The following is a 26,832-nucleotide window of genomic DNA, read 5'->3' on the forward strand; positions in this document are numbered from 1 at the left end:
GAAGCCTGGCCTTCTTGGGGCTGACATTTGAGCTCAGCCCTCCCTTGGCAGGAGCAGGACGTTTGTGTGTCCGCCCCGGTCAGCACCCTGCTTCCAGGGACGGGCGCTGGGACACCCGCAGGGTCTCCTTGGGGAGCTGAGCAAACCCAGAGCCCCGTGTGCTGCAGCAGCATGGCCCAGCGGAGCCGAGGTGCAGCCCGCAAAGCCTCCAAGAAGTCTGCAAAGGAGCCGGCAGCGGCGAGGGCTCCTGACATGGACTCTCTGGGCTTCCAGGCCATGGACAGCAATGTGCCGGGGCTGTCCCACGTCATCCTGCAGAAGCTCAACATGAAGAGCTACGAGGACTACAAGTGAGTGGGAGCAGCCAGGGTGGGCTGTGTGGGTGTCGCACCCGCTGTGTCCCCCCTCCAGCCCCAGCTCCCCTCAGAGCAAAGTGACACACAGGGCTCCTTGTCCCCAGCCAGCCTGAAATCCTGCAGGCTTAGAGGGAGGACTCCAGCCTGGCTGAGACGGGACAGATCCTGCTCACCTCCTGATGTGTCTGGGCTTCCTTCAGGTCTGCCATGGATGGGAGGAAGAAGGGCAGTGACTTTGGTATCCGGACTTACTTCGACATGTTCCAGAAGATGGAGGACACCTTCAAGTTCTGCGCCGAGTGCAAGAAGCTTCCTGATGCCCTCCCTGATCCCAAAAGTCTCCGGCGATGCAAGAGGTATGGAGGAAGCAGTGCAATAGTGTGGGGCTGGATGTCCCCTGGCTCCCAAAAGGGCAAGCTTAGCCCAGGGACCAGGGTTGAGGCTGGGGGTGCCAGACCCATTGCAAGCTCACTTGCCCCCAATGGCAATGTAGCCATTACAGGGTGGCTCAGTGGGTGTGATCCTGGCCACCCCCAAAGCTGGGCATGCTGCCTCTCTCCTCCCAGATGTCAAAACGTGTACTACTGCAGCGTGGCATGCCAGCGTGCCAACTGGCCTGTGCACAAAAAGTTCTGCAAGATGCTGAAACTGGTGGCCTTAGACCGGCTGGTGGAGTGGCTCATCTTCACAGGTGGGTCAGGGGATGCTGCTCCCACTCCATGCGTTCCCCACAGCCTACCCCCTGGGCGTGTGAGGTCCCTCCTCTTTGCTTTAGTCACCCCAAGCTGGCTCTGCCACTATATCCTGCAGCCACGGTGGGGACAGACAGCCTTGTCCTGCAGGACCACCACTGAGATGCCGCTTTTCTGTCCCCAGGTGACATTCCCTTCCCCACGGAGACCTGGACAAAACCCGCTGGGGATGTGGCAGGCTGGGAGGACTGGTTCTCCATGCAGGAGCAGCTGGAGGAGAAGCTGGACTCTGTCCTGGCTGGGCGCTACATGAGCCTCCTCTGGGCCAACGCAGGCAAACCACGACCAGAAGATGGAGAGCTGCGTGAGTCTGTCCGGCGCCTCGTCACTGACTTCCACTCACGGCCACTCACCATCGGCCTGGGGCTGCGTCTGTTTGGCATCGATCCCCTTGCCAAGCCTCTCACCATTCACGTGGTGGGGGCATCCCACGTTGAGACCCTCAACACCCGGGTGACAGACTATGATGAGCTGGCACGGATGTTCCCGGGCCAGCAGGGCATGGAGGTGGTGATGGTGGGGGTTGATGTGGTAGATGGGCCCATCATGAGGCCCCCCTTGGCCACGTCGGGACCCCCGGGAAGGATCTATCTCAGCAGCTACAAGGGTCTGTACCACGACTTCTGGGAAGACCAAGTGGAGACCAAGATGGCAGCCCGCCCTGACCTGGTGGTGGGCTTCCACCCAGGTGAGTGTCCAGGGTGCAGAGCCTCAGGCTGCTGAGGACTTCAGGAGGTGCCCAAGGCTTGCCATGGCTGCGCACCGAGCCACGATGGGCCACCACTCACAGTGGGTGACACTCTGAGGTTCAGACACCAGCAGCACCCAAAGGGGTCCCTGTGTTTGGGCTCTGCATCTCAGTTCTGTAGCTCAGCCCAGGACCTGGAGCCTGGCAGGGAACAGGACCTTTCCTTCTAAGGGTGCTCAGTCCTTCTGACTGCAGCAAGATGGGGTCTGTGACACAGAGTGAGGCTATGCTTCATGCTGTGCCAGCTGGGCTCTGTGGGGTGAGGAGTACAAGCTGTGTGCCCAACTCACTGGTTGCATCCCTGCAGGTTTCCATGCCTGCCACGACCTCATGGCAGGCTGGCTGCCCACGCTGCTGCTTCTGCGGGACTACTGCCTGCCCACTCTCTTCACTGTCTACAGGTGAGTCTCTCAGTGTGCCCCCAGCTGGTTGCGGGGATGTCCCTATGGAGAACACCCCAGCTGAGCAGTCAAGAGTCCTCTTTTTCTCTCCTGGCAGTGAGCAGGAGCTGAAGTCCTCACTGCAGATCCTGGTGGAGCTGGAGACGTGCGTCACAGGTTATGCTGCCAACCCCTTTGCCTCACTGCGGCCTGAGCAGGTCTATTCCAGCCCCAACAAGGCACCGGTGTACTGCAGCTCTCACTATATCACCCTGCTGGGGCCAGCCACCTCTCTCAGGGAGCTGGATGGTGATAGCGATGACGACTAGCAGGGACGGGAGCTGTTTCGATCCGTGCAGCTGCAGGTATCGGTGAGCTGACCCAGCTCAGTCCTCTCTGTCCTGCCCCACAAACCCCAATCTCACTGCTGCCTTTCCCAGCCCAGCTGAAGTGTCCAGTGTGTGCCATGTGGGTGGACAGCACAAGCACAGCTCTGCACTGCAGGGCCCAATAAACAACCACCAGGAGCCAGTCACCATGTCTCCAGCTTTATTTCTGAAAAGGCCAATGTTTTCCCAAAGAAAACACAGGTCTGAACATGCCCTGGCACCCCTCGCACTGACACAGCTCTCAGCTGCAGGGCCTGGGGTTGCCCCAGTCATCCCATGGGGAACCCCGGGAGGTGGCACTGGGCTGTCACCGTCACTCCCATGCCCTCCCTCCTGTGCCCACTGCCTACCTTGCAGGGTGCTGCTCGAGCATCACTCCCCAAGCGCCGCAGTACTCAGGCTCAAGGGGCTGCACCAGGTGCCGGGATGCCACCATGGCCTGATGCTGCTGCTGCGAGTGTCCCCTCCCAGTGAGCCAGCAGGTCCAGCACGGCAATGGTGACAGTGTCCCACCTGGGCTCCCACAGCGGCTCAGGGGTACCGACAACCCCACAAGGCTCCCACATGCCCTGATGGCAGGTCCCCCCTTTGGGGTCAGCAGCTGTCGGAGGGGATGAGGTGAGTGGCAGGGCTGGCACGGAGGAGAGGACAGTCTGGCTGGGGAGGTGGCAGGGTGCAGCAGCGCGGTGCGGCATCACTCTGCGCTGGCACGTTCCCGCAGCGCAGGCAGCGTCAGGGTCTCCGGCGCTGACTTCTTGCGGGGCCGAGCTTTGGGGGGGGCAAGGAAGTCGGGGGCGTCGTCGCCGAGAGGGGTGGAGGGGGCGCTGGCGGGGGCCGAGTGAGTGGCTGTGGGCTGCCCCACCTCGCTGACTGAAATGGTGGGGGCCACCAGGCCGATGATCTCGTTGGTGGCCTCCTGCGTCTCTCTCTCGTACCGCCGCACCTCCTCCATCGTCATGCCTGCCGAGCACACGCGGGATCACAGCCACCTCTGGCAAACCCAGCGTCCCCCAGTCCCTCAAGGTGCCAGCCCTGGGTACGGCGTCCCCGCTGAGCTGCACACAGGGAAGGTGACAAGGGCTGGGGCAGAGGGGCAGGCAGGAATAGGAGGGTGGCAGCAGGATTCCATGGGGAGGGGACAAAAAGGCAGATAGTGCAGGCAGGGGATGCTGAGCCATGTAGGGGATACAGGGGCACTCCATGTGCATGGGGACCACTGGTGTGTGCCAAAGTGTATGTACAGGCAGAGGAATAGGGGTATTGGCTCCCTAGCTTTGGGCTGTGGCCACTCGCAGGCACGCACTGAAGGCACAAACCTTCCCAGGAACCTGTCTGGAAGGCAGAGAGCTGTACTGGCCCCAGTGGTGACCCCAATGGTGGCTGTTTTGGATTGTCTGGCCACGGTGCTGCTTTGGCCAAGCCTTGCCCAGTGCGGTCCCAGGCGTGCAGGGAAGCAGGCAGTGAGCTGGAGCAGGGGCATGGGGGTATGGGACACCAGCGGGGTGGGTGGCTTCGGGGAATGGCAGGGACTCACCGCACCACTCGTCCACCCAGGTGAAGGCTTGCCGGTGCCCTATCAGCAGGATGTCCCGAATCACCTGTGACAGCGGCCCTCAGTACCCCACGCCTGTGTGGCCCCCACCGTGCCCTCGCCCCCTCACCTTGTGCACAAACTGTTCCACCCGCGTCTGCAGCCCCCACACCTCGAACTTGACGGTCACCAGCTTGTAGGAACACATGATGGGTTTGGTGTGCTGGCGCCAGCCCTCCCGCAGCGGCCCCCGGCCCGTCTTGGCTGAGCTGAAGAACCGGGGGTCCTAAGGGCACAGAGCGGGGCTGTGAGCCGGGCGGGGGGGGGAGACCCCAAGCAGGGCACCCCCAGAACCCCGTTACCTCCAGGCTGCGGTAGTAGCGCTCGGGGATCTCATCAAAGGCGATGTCCAGGAAGGAGACCTCGTGGTCACCCAGGATTTTATCGCTGTGGAAGATCTGGGATGGGGACGGGGGGGGGTGAGAGGGGATGGCAGCAACCACACGTGTTCCCCGCAATGAGTTTGCCGGGTCTCAGGGAAGGACACTTGAGGGACGTGGGCAGTGCCACTCACGTTCTCGCTATCCCCGCAGTTGTCCTCGTACTTGGTCTCAATGTAGATGGAGAACTTGGGCAGGAAGGAGCACTGTGGGGAGAGCAGCCAGGAGCTGCACCCTGAGGACACCCACCCCAGAGGAAAGGGACCAGGTCTCCCCATGCCAATCCCTTACCGTGTACTCTGCAGGGACACCGGCAGCACAGAGCAGCATTGAGGGGGGAGAAAAAGAGAAGTGAGTTTGTGCCAGGACCCTGCGGTGCCAGGCTGTGTCAAGTGCCCCGTCCTCACAACTGGGACTCACCAGTGATGGTGTAGGGGTAGTAGTTCCAGGCCTTCTCCGTGATGTAGAAGATGCGGGGAGTCACCGCCCGTGCCCAGCTGGGCAGCTTGCTGTGGGGGAAGGCAGCACAGGGTCGGTGCTGCCAGGAGGGCAGGGTGCAGCCCAGGAGCACGGCACAGCCCGATGCCATCCACCCCCACCCCGCCAAGCACAGCTCCTGGACCCCTCATCCCTTCTCCAGGAGTCCCATCGCCCCAGAACCCCCATCCCTGCCCCAGGCCCACTCCATCTCCCCACAGCCCGGTGCTCACGATGCTCCAGTCCCCACCCTGGGCTCTCACGGTGTGGGCTGCCTCCCTCCCAGCAGCGGGGAGCCGGGTGGTGGTTTTTTTTTGATTAATTTTCTGGTGTTATAAATAACATCCCGAGAGGAGAATCGTGAGTGCCGTGGCTAAAAATATCCTGTCTAACGCCAGTGGCTCCCTACTGGGGGAGCAGCCGGAGTGCTCTTGGCCACACGCCGCAGCTGGCGGCGGGGACACGGGGACAGCAGCACTGTGTGCCAGCAGCCACCCTGTGGCACCTGGGGCTGAATGCAGGGACATGGGGACACCCCTGGATCCCCGCTGAGCCGTGCACTGGGAGACGGTGCCATCCTTAGGAGATGGATGCACACCCCAGAGATGGGTGCAGCCCCTGGAAGATGGGGCTACTGCAGGAGATGAGCGCATCCCTGCAGCCCCTGAAGTTGGGTGCGTCTCTCCAGAGGTGGCTGCAGCCTGGGTGATGCTATCCCCTGCAGATCTGGGGAGCAGGGATGGGGGCATGCACGATGAGGTCACAGCACAGCAATGTCTCCCGGCGTTGGGGCAGGTTGGGACCCCCATCCCTCCCCAGGCTGTACGCCTCACCTGGAGAGGTGGACACGCTTCTCGGTGAACTGCCCAGGGCCGTGCACGGGGTCCTCGTGGGGTTCGTTCCGCACCACCTCCACGCCCTCACCCTTCTCACTCTCCTGGTGGCTGTGCTTGCTGATGGTGTACAGCTGCCCCACGCGGTACTGCGGTGGACGAGAGGGGACGCTGAGCCCCAAAGGCACCAGGCACGGGGATGAGGTGTGCCAGGGGGTCCCAGGCTCGCACCCAAAAGTGAGAATTCTGTACCCAAAAGCTCGGTGCTCGACCCCAGAGGGTGGCACGGGACCCCCACTGCTCACCTCCTCGGTGGTGAGTGGCATGCAGATGCGGTACTCCTTGACCAGCATGGTGGCGGGGTCACACGTGGGCACAGCTCATCCTGGGGGGACACGGTGCGTGGTGACAGCGGGGTGCCGGGCTGGATGCTCACGTTGGCGCCGGTGATTTCATGCGGCGTTGCTATGGCAGTGCCGTGAGGTCACCGGTACGAGGAGCTGCCCGGGTGTACCCCTGGCTGGGGACACCCCGATACCTCGCAGCGTGCCTTAACCCCTTCCTTGCCGTGCAGCTGTCTTGGAGCACACCCCCAAACAGCACCACCCATGGGGGTGCTGCGTTCCCATCCAGTGATGGGTGGCATCACACTTGCTGGTGCCCGTGGAGACAGACCCCAAACACCCCAGTTCTGCTCCACCCGTGCCGTGTCGCCACGAGGTCGGGGTTCCGTTGGGTCCCTTTCCGGGGTGACACTGGTCCCGGGTGGGGCACTGCCGGGCTGTCCCGCTCCCCCCAGCCCCATGGAGTACTCCATCCGCAGGGAACACGGCGGGGACACGGTGAGGACACAGCCTCACGCAGTGACCCCGAGCTGACTCAGACCTGCCCCTCCGGGGGAGGCGGATGGGGTTGCCCGGGCGCGACTGGTCCGGCCGGGGACACCGGGGAACACAGGGACATCCCGGGGGTTTCCAGCTGATGGGGAAGAAGCCGCCCCTCATCCGCGCGGGCTGACACAGCGACAGCGACAGAGGTGGCCGTGGCGTGTGGCACAGCCGCGTGATAGCGGGACAGCCCGGGGACCACCGCGCTGCCTCCCGCCGCTCACCGGGACGGAGGGTCCGGGGGCTCCATCGCCCTTCCCCGCCACCCGCCCCTCGCATCTCCCGGGCAGCGCCCACCGCCTTCGGGGCTGTGAGTGGGGGTCCCCGCCCCGGCCCCGCCGCACTCACCCGGGTCCTCGCCGGTTCCGTTCCCCGCTGCCCGGCTCCCCGCCGTGTCCCGGCCGCCCCGGGCCGTGCGCAGGATCTGCCGCCTCCCGCACCGCCGTTCCGGCGCACACCGACCCCTAGGGGGAGGAATCCGCCGCGCACCGGCACCGCTCCGCCACTGCACCGGCACCGGGAAGCTCCATAGCACGGCGCAGCACGGCACCGGTGTGCCCTATAGCGCGGCACTGGGGCTCCCTATAGCGTGGCATTAATGCTCCCCATACTATGGCACCAGTTCATCCCGTAGTATGGCACCATGCTCCCCATAGCATGGCACAGCGTGGCACAGGGACTCCCCATAGTACAGCACAGAATGATGCCAGTTCTCCTCATACCATAGCACCAGTTTATCCTACAGCATGACACCAGTCCTACCCATAGAATGGCAACGGGGCTCCCCATAGCATGGCACTGGGGCTCCTCGTGGCACAGCATTGGTACTCCCCATTACATGGCACCAATTCATCCCATATCATGGTATCAGTCCTCCCCATAGCATGGCATTGGTGCTCCCCATAGCGTGACACCAGTGCTCCTCATGGAATGGCGTTGGTGTTCCCCACAGCAGAGCACCAGTTCATCCCATAGCACGGCACCAGCCCTCCCTATAGCAATGGGTCTCCCCATAGCGTGACACCAGTGCTCCTCATGGCATGGCACCAGGTCAACCCATGGCATAGCATCAGTCCTCCGCATAGCATGGCATTGGTGCTCCCCACAGAATAGCACTGGGGCTCCCCATAGCACAGCACAGCAGAACACTGGTAAGCTCCAACCCAACATCATCTGCTGCCAGTGCTCTGTGAGCCCACGAGGGCTCAGCAGGTCCTGGTAGCACCACATGCCCTGTGCTATGCCACATCCCCAGTGCCTCCCAGTGCCCACCCCCCAGCCCAGCCCCTACCTGCACTCCAGCCTCACCGTAGCTGATGTGCCACCACCACAAAGCACTGCAGCTCCTCACCAGCACAGCTGCCACGTGCTGCCGTGCCTTTCCTCCATGAATTTCAATCAACTCCAGCCCTAAAAATAGCTCTGCTCAGTGCTGGGCAGGGCTGAGCTGGGGTGTGCGGCTTTTCCTTTATTTGCTCAAAAAATTTCTGCCTTGGGAGGCTGTGAGTGGCTCCAGTGGGACCTGCTGGGAGGAGGGGGGGAAGGTCAAGCAGTGCTGTCCCCACAAGAGGACATGGCCATGGGATGGGAGGTGATGTGGACAAGGTGCTGGAGCGATGGTGGTGGCACTGGGGAAGGAGCAGGTGGAGCACAGCCTGCGAATGGGCGCTGACAGCAGTGCAGAGCCTGGGGATGCAGAATGTAGGGGCACAGCATGGCTTGGGGACAGCGTGGGGACACCCTGGGTGCCCAGCACACATCCGGGAGAGCAGTGGAGGGTGCCCTCCCTGCTGGGCACCTCCCTGCTCTGCATCCTTCTTCCCGGAGTGCCACTGCGCTGTGCCACACCCAGAGGGACCACAGGGCCATGGCTGGCACTGTGTGTGTCCCCAGGCAGGGAACGTCCTGGTTCCACCGCCACGGAGTAACGCATGCATGGCCATGCAGCCAGCGTGCCCTGAGCAATGGGGCTCCCACCCCGGTGACAGCACAGTCAGTGCTCAGGGATCTGGCCCCCCCAGCAGCTGCATTCCTCCCAAACCCGTTCCACAGGACCCCGTGCAGGTGCCAAGTAAAGGCAGCCAGCTTGGGTTTTTCCTGATTGTGCCCCGCTGACCTGCAGTGGGTGGGAGAGAGGGAGAACCCGGTGCCCCCCTGACCCTGCCCAGCCGCTCAGGGCTGCTGTGGGGCAGCGCTCCCACCCACAGCCAAAGGGGAAGAAAGCAGAGAGGCAGAAAAAAGCAAAAAACGACCCAATTTAATCCCAAAGCCCCCCCCCCCGACCCCCAGAGCACCCAGCACGCCATACGGCTGGTGGGATGGAGCTTTCCGAGGCATCGGCCTCTTCCTCAGCTCTGCATCCCCTTGGCCCCACACGGCACTGCATCCCATAACCCCTCATCCCTTAGGAAGGGGCCCTGATGAAGACCATCCTGGTGGAGTAGACGAGGTCCACGAGATAGGCGAGGAAGTTGAAGATGGTGAGGAAGGTGACGCCGAGGCTCTTGTTCCACCAGCAGTTCGTACTGCAGGGATTGGGCCGGCTGCGGCCGTTGAAGCTGTACAGCGGCCATACGATGACAGCAGTGAGGTACATCAGCATGGCCAGAGCATTGTAGGCCACCAGCACCTTCTCCAGCGGGCAGGGCATGTAGCTGAGGCAGCGGCCGATGGTTAAGAGGATGATGAGGAGCGTGATGATGAAGCAGATGGAGTAGACGGCCACACACCACTGCAAGCCGGCGTAGGAGCTGTAGAAATCCAGCAGGGAGAAGATGAGGCAGGCGACGTAAGCCTCGAACACCTTCAGCAAGCCGGGCACGGTGGAGAGGAAACTGCTGATGTCCCCCGGGCGGGCGCGGGTGAGCCCCACCTCGAGGGCGTAGGCCAGGAAGCAAAGGCAGGACATGGCGGTGGCGGCCGCCTGGCGTGCGCAGCGGGCACCCGTACAGGGGCTGGAGATGAAGGCGGACGGGAACACCACGGAGCTGGTGAACACCATCAGGGCTGCCAGCATGGCGAAGGCGGCCGTCAGGTCGTCCCAGGAGACGGGCAGCTTGGGGGGCAGCTCCAGCAGCTCCAGCAGCAGCACCAACAGCGTGACAGCGAAGCAGAAGCACCAGGTGAACATGCACCACGTCCCGTAGGGCCCGCTGAAGTAACCGGTGGAGGCCACCAGGCTGAAGGAGAGGCAGGACAGCAGGACGGCGAAAAGCCGTGCGATGCCCACCCAGGAGGTGACGGCCCTCCAGTTCACCGACACCACCGCCATGGCTGCGTCGTGCCTGTAGGGCTGCCGGGACTCAGGGCGGGGCACCGGGCCCCCCGGCCCCACTGCTGCCACCAGCACGGCGCAGCCAGCTGTGGGTGGATCATTACTAAGGGGCTGAGCCTTGCAGATCGAGCCGGGGGGGGGGGGGGGGGGGGGGCAGGGTGCTGGCAGCCAGCCAGCGCCCTGCCCTGGGGCGGGGGCAAAACGCGGCCTCCTGAGCTCCCCAACAGCTCCCAGCAGACCCCACGCCGTGCCATGCGTGAGCGAGGGGTTGGGATCAGGAACGATTCCCCCCTTAACCTGGCACACCCCCCCTTCCCCCACCACCCATCAGGACGTGCCCATCAGGGAGCGGTTGGGTGTAGCTCCGCACCCCTGGGTGCCACCTCCTGGTGCGGCCGCAGCCGATAAGAGGCTCAAAGTCCGGGCGCCAGCGGGGCGGTGGCAGGGAGTCCTGCTGCCACCTGTAGGGCTGTCAGCACAGAGGGTGGCACTGCGGGACGGCGGATGCTGAAGGTTCCGTTTTCACCTTTAATGTTGAGCGGGCTCCGGGCGTCTCAGCAGAGCTCGGGGACACCCGGGGAGCCCCCTCTGTTTGTCCTCGTGGGGCGGCTGCAAGCTGAGATGGCACAGTCACTGTGGGGTGGGGGCCGGGTGCTGCCATGGGGTCGGGCCCCAGGGCTCAGAGGTTGCTCTCGTCCCCGTCCTCATCCCTGCCTGGCAGCCCGTTGTTGGAGCTCGGCGCCGGCCGGTTGCTCTCGTTCAGCCGCCGCACGCGGTAGCTCTCGTAATGCACGTTGTGGGTGATGTCCTTGAGGTCCTGCAGGTGGGACCTGCCCGGGGAGCAAGGCATCGTGTTACTCTCATGCACCCCTTGCAACTTCGGGGCGCCCAGAGCCAGCTGCCCAGCCCGGGGTGCTCTGCGGTGTGACCCCGACCCCGGCTCACCGGATGAGCAGGTCCCGCAGCATGGGGAACTCACAGTGTGCCGGGTTCTCCACTGCAAGGCAAGGCAGAGAGCTGTGGGGTCGGCTCTGTGCCGCGGGGACAGCACCCACCATGCAGGGGTGCACCTCTGGGCGCTGCTCCCCGCGAGGTGCCCTGGTGGCAGCCCGGTCCCGTTCCTTGGGGATGCTGTGAGCTGCCCTTACCTTCGATGATGCCCCACTTGGTCTTGCGGCCCAGCACCCGTTTGCCGTTCACCTGGTGCTCCTGGTCCGCCCCCACCACGGCGAATGGGATCTTCTCCTTTGGGATCCAGGGAACAAGGTCACCCCAGGGTGCCCCCACGCTCCCCCCTGTGCCAGCCTCCCAACACTCACCCGGATCCTATCATTGAGCAACCGGTCATCTGGGTCCTCATCAAAATCCTCCTGCGGGTACACGCTGATGGCGTGGGCCTTCAGGTCCCGTTGGATCTGCAGGACACGGGGTGTAAGGGGCTGCCGGACAACAGCAGGGGGGCAGGAGGGCCAGGAGCCCCCTGTGCCTCCCCTCACCCGCTGCTTGAACTCCTCCCTCTCCTCCAGAGTGAGCGTGTCAGCCTTGGCAATCACCGGCACCACGTTGACGATCTTGCTCAGCCTCCGCATGAATTCCAGGTCGAGGGGACGCAGCCTGGTTGAGGGGAGGGGACAGCTGTCACCTTGCCACCCCGTGGCAGCACCCATGGATGCGGGGTCACCGCCGTGGCGCTCACCAGTGCCCCGTGGGGGGGATGAAATACACGCAGCCGTGCACCCGGCTGTCTGGGATCTTCCTCTTGCGGGTGATGAGGATCTCCTCGCGCAGGTACCGCTCGTACTGCTCGTTGATGTACTTGATGATGGGCTCCCAGCTGGGGACAGGGGATGGATCAGAGCAGCCCCGTTGGGGTTTAGCCTCTCCCAAATGCCACCACAGTGGCCGTTTCCTACCAGTTGTCGTTGTTGATCTGGTCCCCAAATCCTGGCGTGTCCGTCACCGTCAGCTTCATCTTCACACCCTTCTCCTCGATGACTGTGGGATCAGCGGGATCCGTGCATTAAAGAGAAGCAGGAGACCGAGGTGGGGGTCCCTTCCATCTCACTCGCCCCCCATCCCGTCCCTCTCCCATGGACACATTGTGGACACATTGGTGACCTTACCATGGGTGACTGATTGCAGCTGCACCGTCTTTGGGATGCGCTCCTCCTGGCCAGGCTGCGAGGCTTTGCGGCTCACCTTGGACTTGAAGAGGGTGTTCACCATGGTGGACTTCCCCAGCCCGCTCTGCCCTGTGAGGACATGGACGGCTCCACGTTGTCCCCTCCCATGCATTTATAACCCCCCACCATAGCTCTGGGAGCACCCCAATCCTGCAGGACAAAGCTGGGACGCCCAACTCCTCGTGTGCAGGGAGCACAGCCACGCCACCGCACTATGAGACCCATCCTTCTTCAGTCTCTTGTTGCTTCAGTCTCCCCAAAGCCTGAGTTCCCCAACTCTCTGCCCACACGGTGGCATCAGATTCCCAGCAGCCAAACCCTGCAGGCGCTCACCGACAACCATGATGTTGAATTCAAAGCCCATCTTCATGGTCTTCACCTTCATCTGCTCGAGCACGGCCTCGATCCCCACGTACCCAAACAGCTCGTGCACCCCACGGTCAGGGGGCAACTCTTGGGGCACGGCCGCTGCCTCCATGCTGTGCTCCTGGGGCTCCAGGCTGCTCCCTGTGCAGGGTGAACACAGTGTCAGCAGGACAGCCCAAAACCAGCACCTAGCACACTACCATTCCCAGGAGGACAGCCGGATGCCTTCGGTGCTGCTCACCCTGCTGCCGTTGCCCCAGCAGCAGCCACGCCAGTGGGCACACAGCCCCGGCGCATTCCTGGCAGCCGGCGAGGTGAAGCACGGCAACGGGGCATGCCACCTCCTGGCACCATGGGGACGAGGCTGTCCCTTAGTGGCATCACTGGGGCTCTGCCAACATCCTGGTGCCCACAGCCACCTGTGCCCTCCGTCGTGCCCCCCGCAGCTCCACAAGCGGTGGTGTCACCAGCACGGCCACCAGCACCGCCTCCCCGGTGAACACCTCGCCTCACAGCCTTGGTGCACACAGGGGGATCTGGGCATGGCACACGATGTGTCACTCCACATCGCTCCCGGCACTGTGGCAGCACTGTTTTGCTGGTGCTGACACACAGCTGGCCCCGAGGAGGTGACAGTGGGTGACAGTAGCGGTGCCATCGCAAGGCCACCGGGTGACTAGCAGCCTGGCAACCACAAAGCATGCAGCCGAGACCCCCGCCCCAGCCTTTGTGTGGTGGCTGAGGGCCCCCAGAGCTGTCTGTTCCCCTCCTCCTCCCCCTCCTCCTTCCCTCCTGGCACAGCCATTGTTTGGGTCCTACCTCCGTGATGATGCGTTGTCCCCACTCCCACACAGCCTCCTGAGGATGAGGCTGTCCCCGGTCCCTGTCACCGCAGCACTGCAACCTGGTCCCAACCCTACCGGGCTCAAATACAGGCTGCAGCCTGGCTGCTCCCGCACATGCCCAGCATGGCAATAACCCAGCTTCCCCGCCTCCCCTCCTCTCCCACCCATGCACTGAGTTTGCCCATTCTACGCTCAGCCCCAAGCCCCGCCAGCGGCAATGGGAACCTCAGCACAGTGACACCCTTTCCTCCAAGCGTCCCCCCATCACCCCAGCACCCATCGCATGGGTGTCCCGGCTGCACAACTCCAGGTCTCCAAAGGGCAAGGGGAGCACGCGCTGTCACCCACCTGGCATTGGGGGTTCGGGCACCGGGGACCCCCACGCCCAGCACTGCCCACCCCGATGCCGCAGTGCCCCACGGCGCCTGCGTCCCCCGGCCCACGCTGCAGCCTCCCTGCATGGCACATATGTGCCAGCCCATTTCTTGGCACCAGTAAGGCTCGGGCGGCAGCTTGCCGGCACAGCCATGTGCCATGTGGCCTGGAGACGAGGGACACGCAGCACCTGGCCTGAAGATGCTGGGAGGTGGATGGAGCAGACGTGCAGAAATGGCATCTCAGAGTGGGGGCCCGGGCACCCCGTGCCCACTTGTGGGTGCCAGACCACAACTAGAACTGGGGACAGCAGCAGCCGGGATGGGATGCCCTGGTGACACCACCCCAGGGTGCTCCCAGGGGGAAGATGTTCCCCTCCAAACCTGACACAGCCCAGCACGAGCCGGGCTCCGGCCGCCCACAGCACCCTCCCACTCAGCTGGGGCTTTCCTCGGAAATGTCAAAACACCAGGACTTCCTGGTGACAGCAGTGACACCCACTTGGCCAAGGAGGGGGGGGTGGAGGGGGGGAGGTGGTGGCAGGGCGCTGCCTGCAGGGCCCTATCCTGTCCTGCCCACCACTCAGCACAGCACCCAACCCCCCATGCACCCACCGCAGCATCACGGTCACCAGGACAGATCCGGAACTGAGTAACAGAGCTACTGCTGTGTTACCCCACTGTCCCCCCCCGCGGCCACCACAGAGTGCCACCTGCTCACAGCACAGCCCTGCGCATCCCCTTTCATCCTCTGCTCCCCAAACCCACCCCGAACAGCAGACCCCCTACCTGCCCCTCACGCCTCCTCACCGCTGGGTTGCGAGGTGCCCACGTCCTCCCAGGGTGGCACCCACACCAGGCTCCCAGCACGGCCGTCACCTCCCACCCTGTGCTGCGCTGTGCCGAGCCGTGCCGATGGCAAAGCCAGGCAGACACAAACATTATCCCTTCATGTGGCCCCGGATAATGGCTCCCTGCAGACAGACCTGTTCCGGGCTAATTGAGGAGGGTTTATTTTCCAGGCTGGGACGGGTAAACCCGGGTTCGTGGTCTCCCAGCATGGTTTAATTACTGATGCGGCGTTAATCGGCATGTTGGCCGGGAAGTCTGTAATAAGCTCAGGGGGTGGAGGTGGGCAGGAGGGGATGGGAAAGGAGCGCGCATCGCCAGGACTGCGGCCCCGTGACCCAGAAGCTCCGCTGCACAGATGGAGGGCAATGGGGTGCGGGTCACCAGCCCACAGAAGAGCCTGCAGTGGCCATGCTGCAGTGGCGGTGCCACTCACAACCCGAAGGGACAGCAGCGACGGTTGTCCCCATGGCCAGAGATGCAAGCAGAGCCGCAAGCAGAAGCAGAAGTGAGAGCGCAGGGCCCTGCCGTGTCAATGGGGACTGAAATCCGGCAGTGACAGCGAGCGGCCCCACGCCACGCACCAAGGGACCTGCACACCCACCCTGCCCTTCGCCCCGCGCCCTCGGCCACCCCTACCTTGCTGCACCACGAGCCGGTCACCGCTCACCGGCCGAATAACTCCTGGGGTGCAGGCAGGAGGAGGCTGCAGCCCACGGCCCCTCCTCCGCTCCTCCTCCTCCTCCTCCTCACCCCGGGGCGCTGCGTGGGCGCTGGGTGGAAGTGAAACGGGGCGGCCGTGGAGCGAAGCTCGGCGCTTCCTGAAAAGAGGAGCGCGCCCGGGAGCGCACCGTCCCCGTCCCGGCGCCCGCCCGCTGCCCTCCGGCTCACGCCCACTCCGTGACCCATCCCATCCCGTCCCCAGCACCCGAACCACTGTCCCCAGCGTGTCCCCCAGCGCGGGCGCTGCCGGGCCGGCTCGGCCACGGGCATTGCTGCCGCATGATTCACGCAGCCCCGAGCGGAGGGATGGATGGAGGGATGGAGGGATGGATGCCTTTGCGCGCGTCAGTACTTAAAGCCGCGGCGACGGCGGCATGCGAGACACCTGAGAGAGACAGCAGTGCTCCCCAGGCACACAGACAGCTCTCCCCAGGCACACAAACAGGCGGCCACCGTGGCGTCCGGCCCCGAGGACGGCAGTGCCCTGGGGATGGATGGGGATGCAGCTGAGCCTGGTGCCTTGTGGCCCCGTGCTGTGACCGGGCTCCCCAGGGCAAGGGGATGGAGGGGACACGGGGCGCTGCCAGGCTGCATGGTGGCTCTTGAGCAGGGCACAGTGCCACTCACTGCCACCTACAGCCACACATTCAAGTGGCACCTGGAACACGTGGCCATCACACATCTCCACTATCATGAAAGCAGCAACCAGCACGGGAACAACATGGAGATGGGAGCAACGGCTCAGGGATCCTGAGAGGCTTTGACTACTGTGACCACATCCCCACCACCACCAGTCCCCAGCACCAGCAGTGGTGGCACGAGGTGGCAATGTCACACCCAGAGAAAGGACAGAGTCCTACCGTGCTCCAGTGTCACCGTGGCACAGCATCCATCTGCAGCCTGGCCGAGCCCTCGTGGCATCACCAAGCAGCTCCCCACGGTGGGGCCGGTGCTGCCGATGTTCCTCAGTGCCAATGGGGTGCCTGGCCCCAGCACCACCCCGCCGAGGAAGGCAGGCTGGGAGCTCACCTGCACCGTCTGTGGCTGTGACACCAGCTTGAAGGGTGCAGCTGGGGGGAGCAGCCCCTCCCCGGGGCCGCTGGCTGCAGTGACAGCCAGGGGGGTCGGGCGAGCCAGGCGGGGGCTGGCACTGAGACTGACCCTGAGCTGGGTGCGGGGCAGCCCTGGGGCCATCTCACCACCTGAGGAGGAGGAGGAGGAAGGCAGGCGGGTGTGGAGCAGGGCAGAGGGGCTGTGGGCACCCCATGGCTGTGTGGGGTGTGGGGCTGGCAGGGGGATTCCTGGCTCCTCGGCGATGTGCAGGTCCAGTGCTGGCAGCGAGCTGTGCCCGGCGGCCACATGCAGGGAACATTCTGCTTCCACTGGGAAGACGCAGCCGTGCGATGGCACTTTCTTCAAGCAGGAGTCGGCAGCCAGGGAGGCTGCAGGAGGCTGGGGGGCCGCAGGGCTCTCCAGGCTGGAGCTGGAGCTGCGCAGGCTCTCACCGTCGCTGCCCGGCCCCGTGTGGCTCTGGAAGGAGGTGATGCTGCCAGGAGCCCGGCCAGCACGGTGCTGACCCCGCAGCAATGGGCTGTGTGGTGCAGGGCCGGGCTGCAGCACCCGGTGGCTCTCGGTGGCACTCGCAGGCAGCGGCGACGCAGTGGGGGATCCGGGAGCATCACCTGCATCCTCTGCCTCGAACGACTTCTTGAGGGCTGGGGAGAGACGGAGAGGTGTGAGGGCAGCACTGGGGCTCGGTGGCACTGCAACTTTAGGGGCTCCCCCCGTGCACCAGGTGCCAAAGGACCGTCTGTGAGCCCAGCCCAGATGGGAAACCAGATCGGTGCTGCCGGCCCCTCGGCTTTGTTCCCCAGCACTTATCTGTGGGTTGGTGCCGTGGCTCCCGGCTCCCCGCACCGCACAGTGCCCGCTTTATTCCCCTGTAAGGGATCCGGCCCCACGTAACCAGATCCCTGCCCAAGCTGCTGCTCTCCCCCCTCATTCAGCACAGCTCAGTGCAGGATCCCTGCCTTATTCCGGTGCGTTAACCCTGAAGCCTACTGATGGCACAGCCATCAGATGGCACTCCCACCCTACAGCCGTACTGCCCCTGCCAGGAGGGCTCTGACCCTCCACCACAAGCAGGCAGATGCATACGGGGGGGTTGGGACCGGTGCTGTGTCCTGGGGCTGAACGCTCCTCGTGCTCCCCCCGTCCATTCGCAGCCCTTTGGGCACCATCGGGGCACTCCACTACTCTGGGAGCTGCTCTCCTCTGGCTGCAGCGCCGCGGTGGGTCTGCATGGAGGGACGCCCCCACCCCCATTAACCCCTCCCATAGGCAGGAAGCGGCAGTGCGGCCCCCCTGGGAACTGCGCTCCTGCCAGATCCGCCCCAGCGGCTCCGTTTGGTGCCGGCTCCCCACGGAGAGCGCCGGGAGCTGAAGCTCCCACGGAGCCCCCCCACCCCCCCGCCACTCTGCCGTGTGTGCAGCACGAGGCCTCGTCAGCAGCGGGTGATGGGAACGGGCACGGGGAGCGATGGGGATAAGGGAGAAATGGGGACCTGAAGTGATAGGCACAGGGGATGATAAGGACCCGGGGGTAATGGGGACCCGGGGGATGATGGGGACCTGGGGGATGATGGGGACCCTGGGCAAAGAGGCCGAGCTGGGGCTCGGTGCCCCGTCCCCTCCCCAGGTCACCGCCCTGTGCCCGGGGCTGGGCACAGGGGTCAGGGGTCGGGGCGGGGGTGATGCTAATAACAGCTCTGGGCCGGCAGGTATGTTCCAGCCCGGGGCTGCCGGGGAGGGCGGTGGAGAGAGACAAGGGGTTCTGCACCCTCCCCTTCCTCGCGTTTCTACCACCGCTGAACCCCGTGCCCCCCCCCGGTAGGTGCTGCATTCCTCCCGCCGAGGGCAGCAGCCGCCCCAGGTCGGATTTCTCCGCCCGCTCCTCCCCGAGCTGCCCCTTCCCGACCCCGGCGAGCGGCGGAGGGGGGGACTTGGGGGGGGGGGAGGCGGGGAGTTGGGGCTGAAAGGAAGATAAAAAAGGGGGGAGAAAAAAGACAAACACACACCCCAAAAAAGCCGAGTCTCGCTGTTGCCGGATCCCCCCTCTCCCCCGTCAAAGCTGCCCAGCCCCGTTCGGTCGCACAGAGTGGGAGAAGCCCACGCGGGTCTCGGGATGCACGCGTGGGGCGGTGCAGAGACACACATGGACCATCCAGACCATTCACACACGTACGTACACGCGGAGATACACGCGGGGAGAGCCTTTCACGCACCCACGGGGAAACGCGGCTGCGGATGAGGCTCGGGGCGGGGGGTCCCGACCTCACCTTCGAAGTCGCTGAGGATCCCGTCCAGGTGCTCCTTCACCGAGAGCCGGGCCATGGGCGGGGGGTGGACGCGGGGCCGCCCCGCATGGGAACCGCAGAACGGAGCGGAGCCGGAGCGGAGCAGCGGATCGGGCCGGGACGGCGGCGGCTGCCCCGGGTTGTGCGGGAGAGGAGCGAGAGGAGGAGGAGGAGGAGGAGGTGAAAGAGCGGGAGGAGGAGGGGAGGGCTGCAGGGGGCGGGGGCGGCGGGGGGAGGTACTGCCCGCATCCCGCCCCGGCCGGATCCCCCCCACTCGCATCCCACAGGCGTGGCATTGCCGGCTGGTTCCGGGGGGGTCCCGTCCTCTCCGGCCCCATCGCGATGCTGCGGCCCTTTCCCCCCCTGAAAGCCACGGGCAGAGCTGGGAATCCCCTCCCCGGCCCCACGGAGGGCAGTAAAGGGGTCTCCGACCTGCAATCCCCCCTCCCCCCCCTCCAAGGGTTGCTCCCAGCGCCCACCCAACCCAGCTCTGTTGGCTGCGGGAAGGGGGGGGGGATGTGAGGACTTTCTGTACTCGCAGTGATTTCCTGCTTGGAAAAGAGGAGAAAAGTGTGAATTTCAGGCTGTGCATTTAGGGCTGGGGTTTGCTGGGCGTTTGGGTTTCCATGGTGCTGCATCCTGGAGCATCTTTGTCCTTGTCCTTTTCCCAGAGCATCCTTGTCCTGCATCCAGGAGCACCCACGGGGACGAGCCAACCAATCCAACTCTGCCACACTGAGCAGGGAGCAGAGAGCTCCAAGACAATTCCTGCAGCCCTCAGTGAGTTTTGGAGCCACGACTGTTCTGCAAAACCATAAATCTGTGATGGGTAAACGTGTTCATCTTTAGGAATTACATTTGGAGCTCTCCAATGGCACGGAGGTGGGCTGGGACCCAACACCGGGGGCTGCTGATTCGGCCCCACAGCCACCCCAAGGGGAGCACTGGAATGCAGAGATCTCTGCAGCGCCGCTGGAGAAGGTCCATAGCATTCAGCATCCCTGGCAGGAGGGGTCCCAGAAGGGTCTGGAGGCATTTCTGGGGCCTCACAGAGGGCTTGGGAGCACTTGAGACCTCGCAGGGCCCTTCAGAGGAAGGCTTGGAGTGCTTTCGAGCTGCTGCAGGATATTTCTTTCGGTGCGTTTTCAGCTACTTCAAGGAGTTTCAGAAGAGTTTGGAGGAGCTTGAGAGCTGCTTGGAGCGCTGTTGCCTTTTGGGGCCACACGGGGGGAGGTTCCTGGGGCAGCCCAGGTGCTCAGTGGATCTGCAGGGTTGGAATCACTCGGGGCTTTTTGGGGCTCCCCAAAGTGCCGAGCTGATTTTAAAGCTGATTTTTTTTAGAAGAGAAAATAATCCTGGCACCCTGCAGAGCTGTTGGGGCCCTTTAGGGATGCTCGGGGAGGTTCTGGAGCAGCAGCTGGGAGCAGGATGGAGCGGTTTGCAGCAACGCAGAGGGGATTTCGGAGCCCTTTGGGGCAGCTTGCAGAGGCTCAGAGGAGGCACAGAGATGCGCACAGCTCAGCAAGAGGGTTTTAGGGCATTTCCCGGCCCAAGAGTGGGATTTCTAAGTCAGTAGAGTGGTTGGAGGAGCTCACACGGCACCCAGCAGGCTGCAGGCGAGGGAAGCTCCATGTCCTCACTTACATCCCCATAGGGCAGCAGGCAGGACACAGGGACAAGAACTGGCTCTGGAAGTCCCTATGCCCATCCCCAGTGCCTTGTGCTCCCCCTGATCCCACCCCACAGACCCCACAAAGTCACAGCAAGGAAGAGCCGAGGACAGGAATGGTAACAGCATTTAATGGGACGAGAATCAATACATCATTTAAGACAATACTGCTTTCACCCTTTTGGGACTTCCTTCACATACCGGTGTGGAGAGAGGAAGGTTTTCAGGAAGGACAGGTCGGTGTGGTTTTGTTTTTGTTTTTGTTTTTTCCATAGGGGCTTTAAAGCATGGTGAATGTGCAAGTCAGTGCTTTGTTTGCTTAAAACCTTTTCCTGGTGCTTATTTACAGTTACAGTACCTCTTTGTGAGCGACAGGAAAAAAAGACGATTGTAGGAACTGGGGATCGGTGACCCCAAGTCGAGAAAGGCAGATCTCCAATATTTATATATTTATACATATATATATATATATATGCTTTTGTGTTATACACAGATACATTTCTCTCTTCTTTTAAAGTATTAAAAAAATGATCAACCTTCGTTCTATAAAAATACCTACTCTACAAGATAGAAAAATTTCCCTCTCCATGTATACACTGATTTACACCCAAAGCTTCTCTGGAAATGTACACGACGTGGCTCCATCCCCAGGCTGGGTGCAGGGCTGTGTCAGATGGCCGTGCTGTGGGGACACGGCGGCGGCTCCGGGCTCAGCTGCAGGGACAGCCCCTGGCTGACCCACGACACAGCGATGCGCTCGGAAGCATTTCGGGGGTCGCTGCTGCTCCCCTGTTTTTTGGGCTGCATTGATGTTTCCGAAGCTTGGCTAGCAGGAGAAACAGCTGCTCCATGGGCCTGGTGCAGCGAGAGATCCTGGGGCAGTGGGATGAGTGGCTGCTCCCACGGATGCACCTCGCTGCTGGATGGACCACGAGCTGCCCGCCGTGAGCGTGGTCTGTGCTTCCCAGCCAGCTGGCACTGAGTTCAGAGACCTCCTGCCCCTGGCAGCACAGGGATGGGCGATGCTGGGTGTGCTAAGAGCTCAGAGCAGCCACCCCATCCCTATCCCCAGCACAGGGTGAGGAGCGGGTTCTCCCTCCGGGATCACAGCCATCACCAGCAGAGCCCCGTTCCGTGCTGGGATGCTGGGGCAGCACACAGAGCTCAGCCCTCACACCACCACCTCCGCCCCAATCCCTGCAAGCAGGATGGAGGGGACGGCTCTGCCATGAGCTGCGCAGACCCTGCAGCAACATCCCACCCTGGAGCCATGGGAGCAGAGGGCAGCGAGCCACAGACAGCAAAATAAATAAGGAGGTGGGTGACAATGCACTCACACCCTGTCCCAAGGATGGCTGCTCCCCTCTCCGTGCCACCAGCAAGTGAGAAGCCAGCGCGCTCCGTGCACGCGACCCGTTCCCAAGCAAAAGCAGCAGGGCAAGGATTAACCGCGCCAGCCGGATGAAGACATTTGCATTAAGTTAATTAAAAAATAATAATCATCACCATAATTCTACAAGTCCAGGACGTGTTTCCCTCTTTCCCACATCTGCCCCGGTGAGTGAGTGTGTCACGGACACTTTGGCAAAGCAGACACCCAGGCTGGGTAGGGCAGCTGGGGAGGGGGGGGAAACGTTCCAGCTCCATCCCGACCCCTGCAGTTCAGAGGAAGCCCTCCTCACACCCGTGCGGGGCCGTCCCAAATCCTTCCCACGGTTGCCCCGTTGCCTCTATTTCTCCTCCAGGTTCCCTTTCGCCCCTCGAAGCCGGGTAGGGTTGCAAAAGAACGGAGTCAGACAACAGAGCCTCACTGCTGGCTCTCTGCCCCGCTGCTGCGCCGCCTGATTCCCCACCGATCCGACGCCACGTTTCCTTGGGCCTTCATCAAGAGCAAAGACTGTTGCGAGTCCCTCTTCCTCCTCTCAGAGCACCAAATCCACAGCCATGGCAGAGTGCGCAGCGCGCGGCTCTCAGCCGCCCTTACTTCACCTCCAGGATGGAGGGGTTGGTCTCCATGATGGCCACGATGATCCTGTCGATGTAGTCCTGCAGGCGGAAGTTGATCTCCTCTTGCTTTTGAATTGCTTCCATGAGCTGCGAGGGAGAGAAGGGAGAAGTGGTCGCTGCTGCCTGGGGATGGGAGGAGGGCATCGTTCCATGACTCCACGGGGAGGAGATGCCCTCAGCCAGCAGCCCTGCTCAACCCTAACCCTGGACTAGAGGTCTCCAGGGCAGCTGTCCCAGCTGCTGGGCTGTTAAAGCAGCTGCAGACACACACGCACACACTTGTGTTTGCTGATCCAGCCCAGGAAGCGAAGGCAAAGCAGTGCCACAAATTGGAAGGCAGCAGAATCCCCTATTCCCATGAATTAAGGCAAGTCATAGAATCATCACAGAATCCTACAATGGCCTGGGTTGCAAAGGAGCACAGTGCTCATCCAGCTCCAACCCCCTGCTGTGTGCAGGTCGCCAACCAGCAGCCCAGGCTGCCCAGAGCCACATCCAGCCTGGCCTTGAATGCCTGCAGGGATGGGGCATCCACAGCTTCCTTGGGCAACCTGTTCCAGTGCCTCACCACCCTCTGGGTGGAAAACTTCCTCCTAATGTCCAACCTAAACCTCTCCTGTCCCAGTCCCAAATGCTCTTTAAATCACTGTGTTGTCTCATGACAGCTCCCGGGTGGGGTTTTGGAGAGAACTGTACTGCAGCCATGGCCACATGGGCTCCTGTTTGCTGGGTGGGAAGGGAAAGCCCCAGGCACCCCAGGGAGACACGGTCAGAAAGAAGCAGCTCCCTGTGCACGTACCTCATCTCTGGAGACTGAGCTGATCTCTGCCGCCAGGGATTCAGAGAAGGAGGCTGAGAAGAGGTTCTTGGCTCCCTGGATGCTCAGGTTGATGATCTGCCCGTTCAGCTCATCGTTCTGCTCCTTCAGGCTCCTGTTATCCTGTTCACAACAACCACACATCAGGTGCTGCCTGGTGCCCCCAAACACATCCATCCAACCCCACTGCACAGCTGGGAAAGGCAGGAGCTTTGCAGGGCACTGGGAACAGCACACGTTCTCCTGACTGTGACTGGAGAGCCTCTGGAAATGTGAGACAAGTCTAGGGGACACAGCATGCATGGGTCCTACATACACACAACGCCCTTCAGAGGAAGAATCCGAGCTCTCCTGCCCCTGCACAGGGGAGCAAGAAGCAGCAGGATGCTCCATGCATGAGCAGCTCCTGGGAGGGAGAACCCCACCAACCGAGGAGCCAGGCAAAAGGGGAAACAGCATCCCTTATTGCAGAATGTTTCCTCTCCCTTCCCAGCCTCACCTACCTGCTTAAGCTGCTTGATCTCCTGCTCCAGCTCTGTCTCTCGTGTCCTGCTGTTGTACTCCTGCAGCCCCATGCTGCTGCTCCGGCCTCGCCGTTGCTCACATTCCAGTTTGAAAAGCTGCAAGTGCTCGAGCTGCTTCCTGAGGTCCTCAATGAGCTGCAGCAAAAGGAAGAGGACAGCTGAGTGCTGGCACTGGTTGCAGCCCGTGGGACACACGGGTGGCCTCCTGGCTGGGACCAGCTCCCTCCTGCTGCAATGGGACATGCTGTGAATCCCCACATTATGCCAAAACAACAGCAATTTCCACTCTGAGACCCCAAACTCCATTCCTGCCATGATGGCAGGCACTGCTTGAGCCTCCAGATGGAATTACTTGGAAGAGGTGGCAGGGGTCCCATGTTTTTGGCCCCCAGACATGAAGACAGCTGAGAGCTCTCCCCCAACCTGCTCTCTTTGCAAGCACCTGCTGGTTCCACGTGCTGCTGCCACAGCTCCTTTGATGCGAGAAAGCAACTGGCAAGGGTGGCACAGCCCTAATGGGTTTCCAGGTGCAGGCAGATGCGCTTGGTTGAATTTTAACACAGGCAAAAGTGACAGATGTTACACAGCTAAGCTGCTGTACTACCTTTCTCCACCCAGACACGACCAAAGGCTCTTAAAATTGGCTTTAAAGATGCTGTTGAAACTAGAGATGCAAAGCTGCCAAGTTTTGGCAAGGCAGGGCTGCAGTGGGCAGCCAAACTCCTCACCTCCTGTGTCGACTCCTTTTCCTTCTGAAACTGGTGCCTCTCGTGGCTCAGCTTGTCCCCCATCTTCCTCTTGTTCTCCTGCTCCTCTGTGAGCTGCACAGTGAGGTCCTCAATCTCGTCCAGCAGCTTCTGCTTCTCCTGCAAGCACACGCAGTGCAGTGGTCACAGGGCTCACTGCCACCCAGCTTGGAGGTGCTGGGTGAAGTTTGTCACCTGCTGGTGCCAACAGCCCCACGCCAGGCATTTCCCTGTTTTCCTATGACCAACCCACCCCGTGCCCAGGCTCCTGGCTTGGCTCTGCCTGCGAGGAAGCCTTTGGCTTTCCAAAAGCCCCAAATGCCACCAGGACACAGCAGTTCTCTCCATCCAGTGCTTACAAGGCCACAGGGCATGAAGACGATGCTGCCTTGGCCACAGCGGGCACTGCTCTGTGGGCTCAGAGGCTGCGAATGGGTGCAATGCTGGAGGGCCTCCAGCTGGGCAGAGCTTTGGTTTCACATCAGTTTTAATCTTACATCCTCCACAAGCTCCAACAGAGCCACAGTGCAACCTCTGTGCCAGAAGTGAGACCTGCAAGTTCATCACTGGCAATGCTCCCATCCGGCCCTGCCAGGCTGCAGCCTCCCAACCCCGGCACGGGGAGAGGGTCTGTGAGAGAACACAGCATTCTGAAGACTCAACACGTGGATCTCAGTGACAGCTGTGTGCCTGGGCACCAAGCAGACCTCAACCCTTCCTGCTGCAGCCGCAGGGCTGTGGACTTGCCTCCAGCAGAGGGCACGAGTCCCTTCCTGCAGCCAGGCCACCCGCTGCTCCAGCTGCTGGCTGCCAGCTCAGGCTCATTGCATTTCTAACACCAGGTTTGCAGCCAGGCACTGTGAACCTGCTTGCAAAGCACTGCCCCGAGGTCAGGCTGTGGTGTCAGTGCTGCTGGGCCCGCCCTGAGCTGTGGGGAGGGCAGAAGCTCTGGCACACACATACATGCATTCTCACCTCCTCAAGCCTCTCGATGTTGGCTCTTAAACAAGGGACACAAGACCTCAGCTCGCTGTTCTCATCATCCAGCTGCTGCAGCCTGCAACAATAAGGAGACTTGTCAGAAAGTGCAGCAGACTGGGCTGAAGCATCACCAGCAGTACTGAACCAGGACCTGCTGGAGGAAAGCCAGCAGTGATTTACCTTTTCACGCCAAACCCTGAGACTTGTACCATCCCCATTCCCAAGGGAAAAAAGGGAAACCTGCACAACTTGGGCAGGTCCTTTCTCCAGGCCCATGCCCTCCACAACCAGATCAGATGTTATTTTTTTCAACTGAATGCTCATTTTGTGCTCATGGGCAATCCTCAGCATCAGACAGCAGGAAGCAGAGCTTCACCTCTGAGTCCTCCAGGTAAAGCAACAGCTATCTGCTGAGCTAACTGTCCCACCACACACACGATTGAAAAAAATCAACCAACCAACCAAATGAAGTGCATCTGGGCTTCATTTACTGCAAGGGCTGGACGAGAGCAACATGCATTCTGGAAAGGTGGTAAAAACATCCCCCTGAATAACAAACCTGTCCAATAAATGAGGCCACCTCCCATGCTACTCTTTCCTTGGGAAGCTGAGAGGCTGCACAGAGCTCCCTGCCCAGCCAGCACCAGTCTGACAGCTCTTCCTTCTCGAGATGGGGTCGAACTCTGCCTCAGTACCCCCTCTGTGCCTCTGAGCAGCCTGCAGCCACGGCACACCCCTGCCAACCCTCCTGCTTTGTGGGCTGAGCCCTCGCCTTCCCTCCCAGCCTGCATCTGCTCAACAGCCACGGCAGCTTTTGGGAGCAGGATCAGACACCTGCCTGCTTCCAAGAGCTGAGTCACATCTGAGCATCAAACGGACTTCCACGAATCTTTCATGCAAACAAGTGCTAACAACCACCACCTGCACTCACACGCTGCAGGGCAGAGCTGTGGATGGGGAGCAGGAGCTAAACTGAAACCTTATCGGGGAAATCCAAACAGTCTGAGGCCATGCTGGTGGAGGGGTCTGATTTTGGGATGAAGGGAAGGAAGGGGAAGCAGCCAAACCTCAGGGCCTGTACTGATTTGAGGTAATCCTGCCCACGTGCCCAGGAACCCTGCCACCACTCGACCTGCCTGGCCCCACCTGGCCTGCAGGTTCTCGATCTCGATGCTCTTCTCCCTCTCCATTTTGCTCAGCATCTCCCTCTGCTTCTTGATCTCCTCCAGGAGTGTTTGGTCAGCCCTCAGCTCCTGCTCCTTCAGCTGTTCCTCCAGAGCATTCGCTCTGTGGAGAGGAGAGAGATGTCAGAGAGCTTCACTTCT

General features: G+C 62.1%; 5 protein-coding genes across 11 annotated transcripts in view; 1 reads left to right on the plus strand and 4 right to left on the minus strand.

The window, feature by feature from the left end:
• Nucleotides 1–47: 47 nt before the first annotated feature.
• MSS51 (MSS51 mitochondrial translational activator) lies at nucleotides 48–2,771 on the plus strand. Its single transcript, XM_052680023.1, has 6 exons — nucleotides 48–350; nucleotides 557–712; nucleotides 923–1,047; nucleotides 1,233–1,796; nucleotides 2,164–2,257; nucleotides 2,355–2,771. The coding sequence occupies exons 1-6, from the start codon at nucleotides 172–174 to the stop codon at nucleotides 2,563–2,565; spliced, it is 1,329 nt and encodes a 442-aa protein (XP_052535983.1). The 5' UTR covers nucleotides 48–171; the 3' UTR covers nucleotides 2,566–2,771.
• Nucleotides 2,772–7,276, minus strand: LOC128079114 (cytoplasmic phosphatidylinositol transfer protein 1-like). The gene is made up of 10 exons (XM_052680051.1): nucleotides 7,142–7,276; nucleotides 6,212–6,291; nucleotides 5,907–6,055; nucleotides 5,017–5,105; nucleotides 4,888–4,895; nucleotides 4,731–4,802; nucleotides 4,519–4,614; nucleotides 4,287–4,442; nucleotides 4,160–4,223; nucleotides 2,772–3,585 (listed from the first exon to the last, which is right to left on the minus strand). Exons 2-10 carry the CDS (start codon nucleotides 6,257–6,259, stop codon nucleotides 3,320–3,322), a joined length of 948 nt encoding a protein of 315 aa, XP_052536011.1. The 5' UTR covers nucleotides 6,260–6,291; nucleotides 7,142–7,276; the 3' UTR covers nucleotides 2,772–3,319.
• A 1,789-nt stretch (nucleotides 7,277–9,065) lies between these two features.
• On the minus strand, nucleotides 9,066–10,358 carry MYADM (myeloid associated differentiation marker). Its single transcript, XM_052680038.1, has one exon. It carries the CDS (start codon nucleotides 10,062–10,064, stop codon nucleotides 9,198–9,200), a length of 867 nt encoding a protein of 288 aa, XP_052535998.1. The 5' UTR covers nucleotides 10,065–10,358; the 3' UTR covers nucleotides 9,066–9,197.
• A 216-nt stretch (nucleotides 10,359–10,574) lies between these two features.
• On the minus strand, nucleotides 10,575–18,911 carry SEPTIN12 (septin 12). 3 transcript variants are annotated; one of them, XM_052680012.1, is made up of 11 exons: nucleotides 18,746–18,911; nucleotides 16,268–17,122; nucleotides 12,584–12,757; nucleotides 12,191–12,319; nucleotides 11,981–12,062; nucleotides 11,764–11,901; nucleotides 11,564–11,681; nucleotides 11,387–11,482; nucleotides 11,216–11,312; nucleotides 11,013–11,064; nucleotides 10,575–10,897 (listed from the first exon to the last, which is right to left on the minus strand). In XM_052680012.1, exons 1-11 carry the CDS (start codon nucleotides 18,798–18,800, stop codon nucleotides 10,747–10,749), a joined length of 1,947 nt encoding a protein of 648 aa, XP_052535972.1. In that variant the 5' UTR covers nucleotides 18,801–18,911; the 3' UTR covers nucleotides 10,575–10,746. The 3 variants fall into 3 exon arrangements, with proteins under 3 accessions (XP_052535972.1, XP_052535973.1, XP_052535974.1); XM_052680013.1 differs by lacking the exons at nucleotides 16,268–17,122; nucleotides 18,746–18,911 and adding an exon at nucleotides 15,324–15,504; XM_052680014.1 differs by lacking the exons at nucleotides 16,268–17,122; nucleotides 18,746–18,911 and adding an exon at nucleotides 13,436–13,572.
• A 1,630-nt stretch (nucleotides 18,912–20,541) lies between these two features.
• The window catches only part of RAB11FIP3 (RAB11 family interacting protein 3), a 44,294-nt gene continuing 38,003 nt past the window's right edge, over nucleotides 20,542–26,832 (minus strand). For all 5 annotated transcript variants that reach the window (XM_052680002.1, XM_052680003.1, XM_052680006.1 and 2 more), the window contains 6 exons: nucleotides 26,654–26,794; nucleotides 25,502–25,583; nucleotides 24,509–24,646; nucleotides 23,760–23,915; nucleotides 23,239–23,379; nucleotides 20,542–22,526 (listed from right to left, as the gene is read on the minus strand). In XM_052680002.1, the coding sequence (XP_052535962.1) occupies nucleotides 22,413–22,526; nucleotides 23,239–23,379; nucleotides 23,760–23,915; nucleotides 24,509–24,646; nucleotides 25,502–25,583; nucleotides 26,654–26,794 (772 nt within the window). In that variant the 3' untranslated portion in view covers nucleotides 20,542–22,412. The remainder of the gene's footprint in view (nucleotides 22,527–23,238; nucleotides 23,380–23,759; nucleotides 23,916–24,508; nucleotides 24,647–25,501; nucleotides 25,584–26,653; nucleotides 26,795–26,832) is intronic.

This window comes from Tympanuchus pallidicinctus, unplaced genomic scaffold (genome assembly GCF_026119805.1).
Source record: "Tympanuchus pallidicinctus isolate F22 unplaced genomic scaffold, pur_lepc_1.0 scaffold18, whole genome shotgun sequence".
Taxonomy (NCBI): domain Eukaryota; kingdom Metazoa; phylum Chordata; class Aves; order Galliformes; family Phasianidae; genus Tympanuchus; species Tympanuchus pallidicinctus.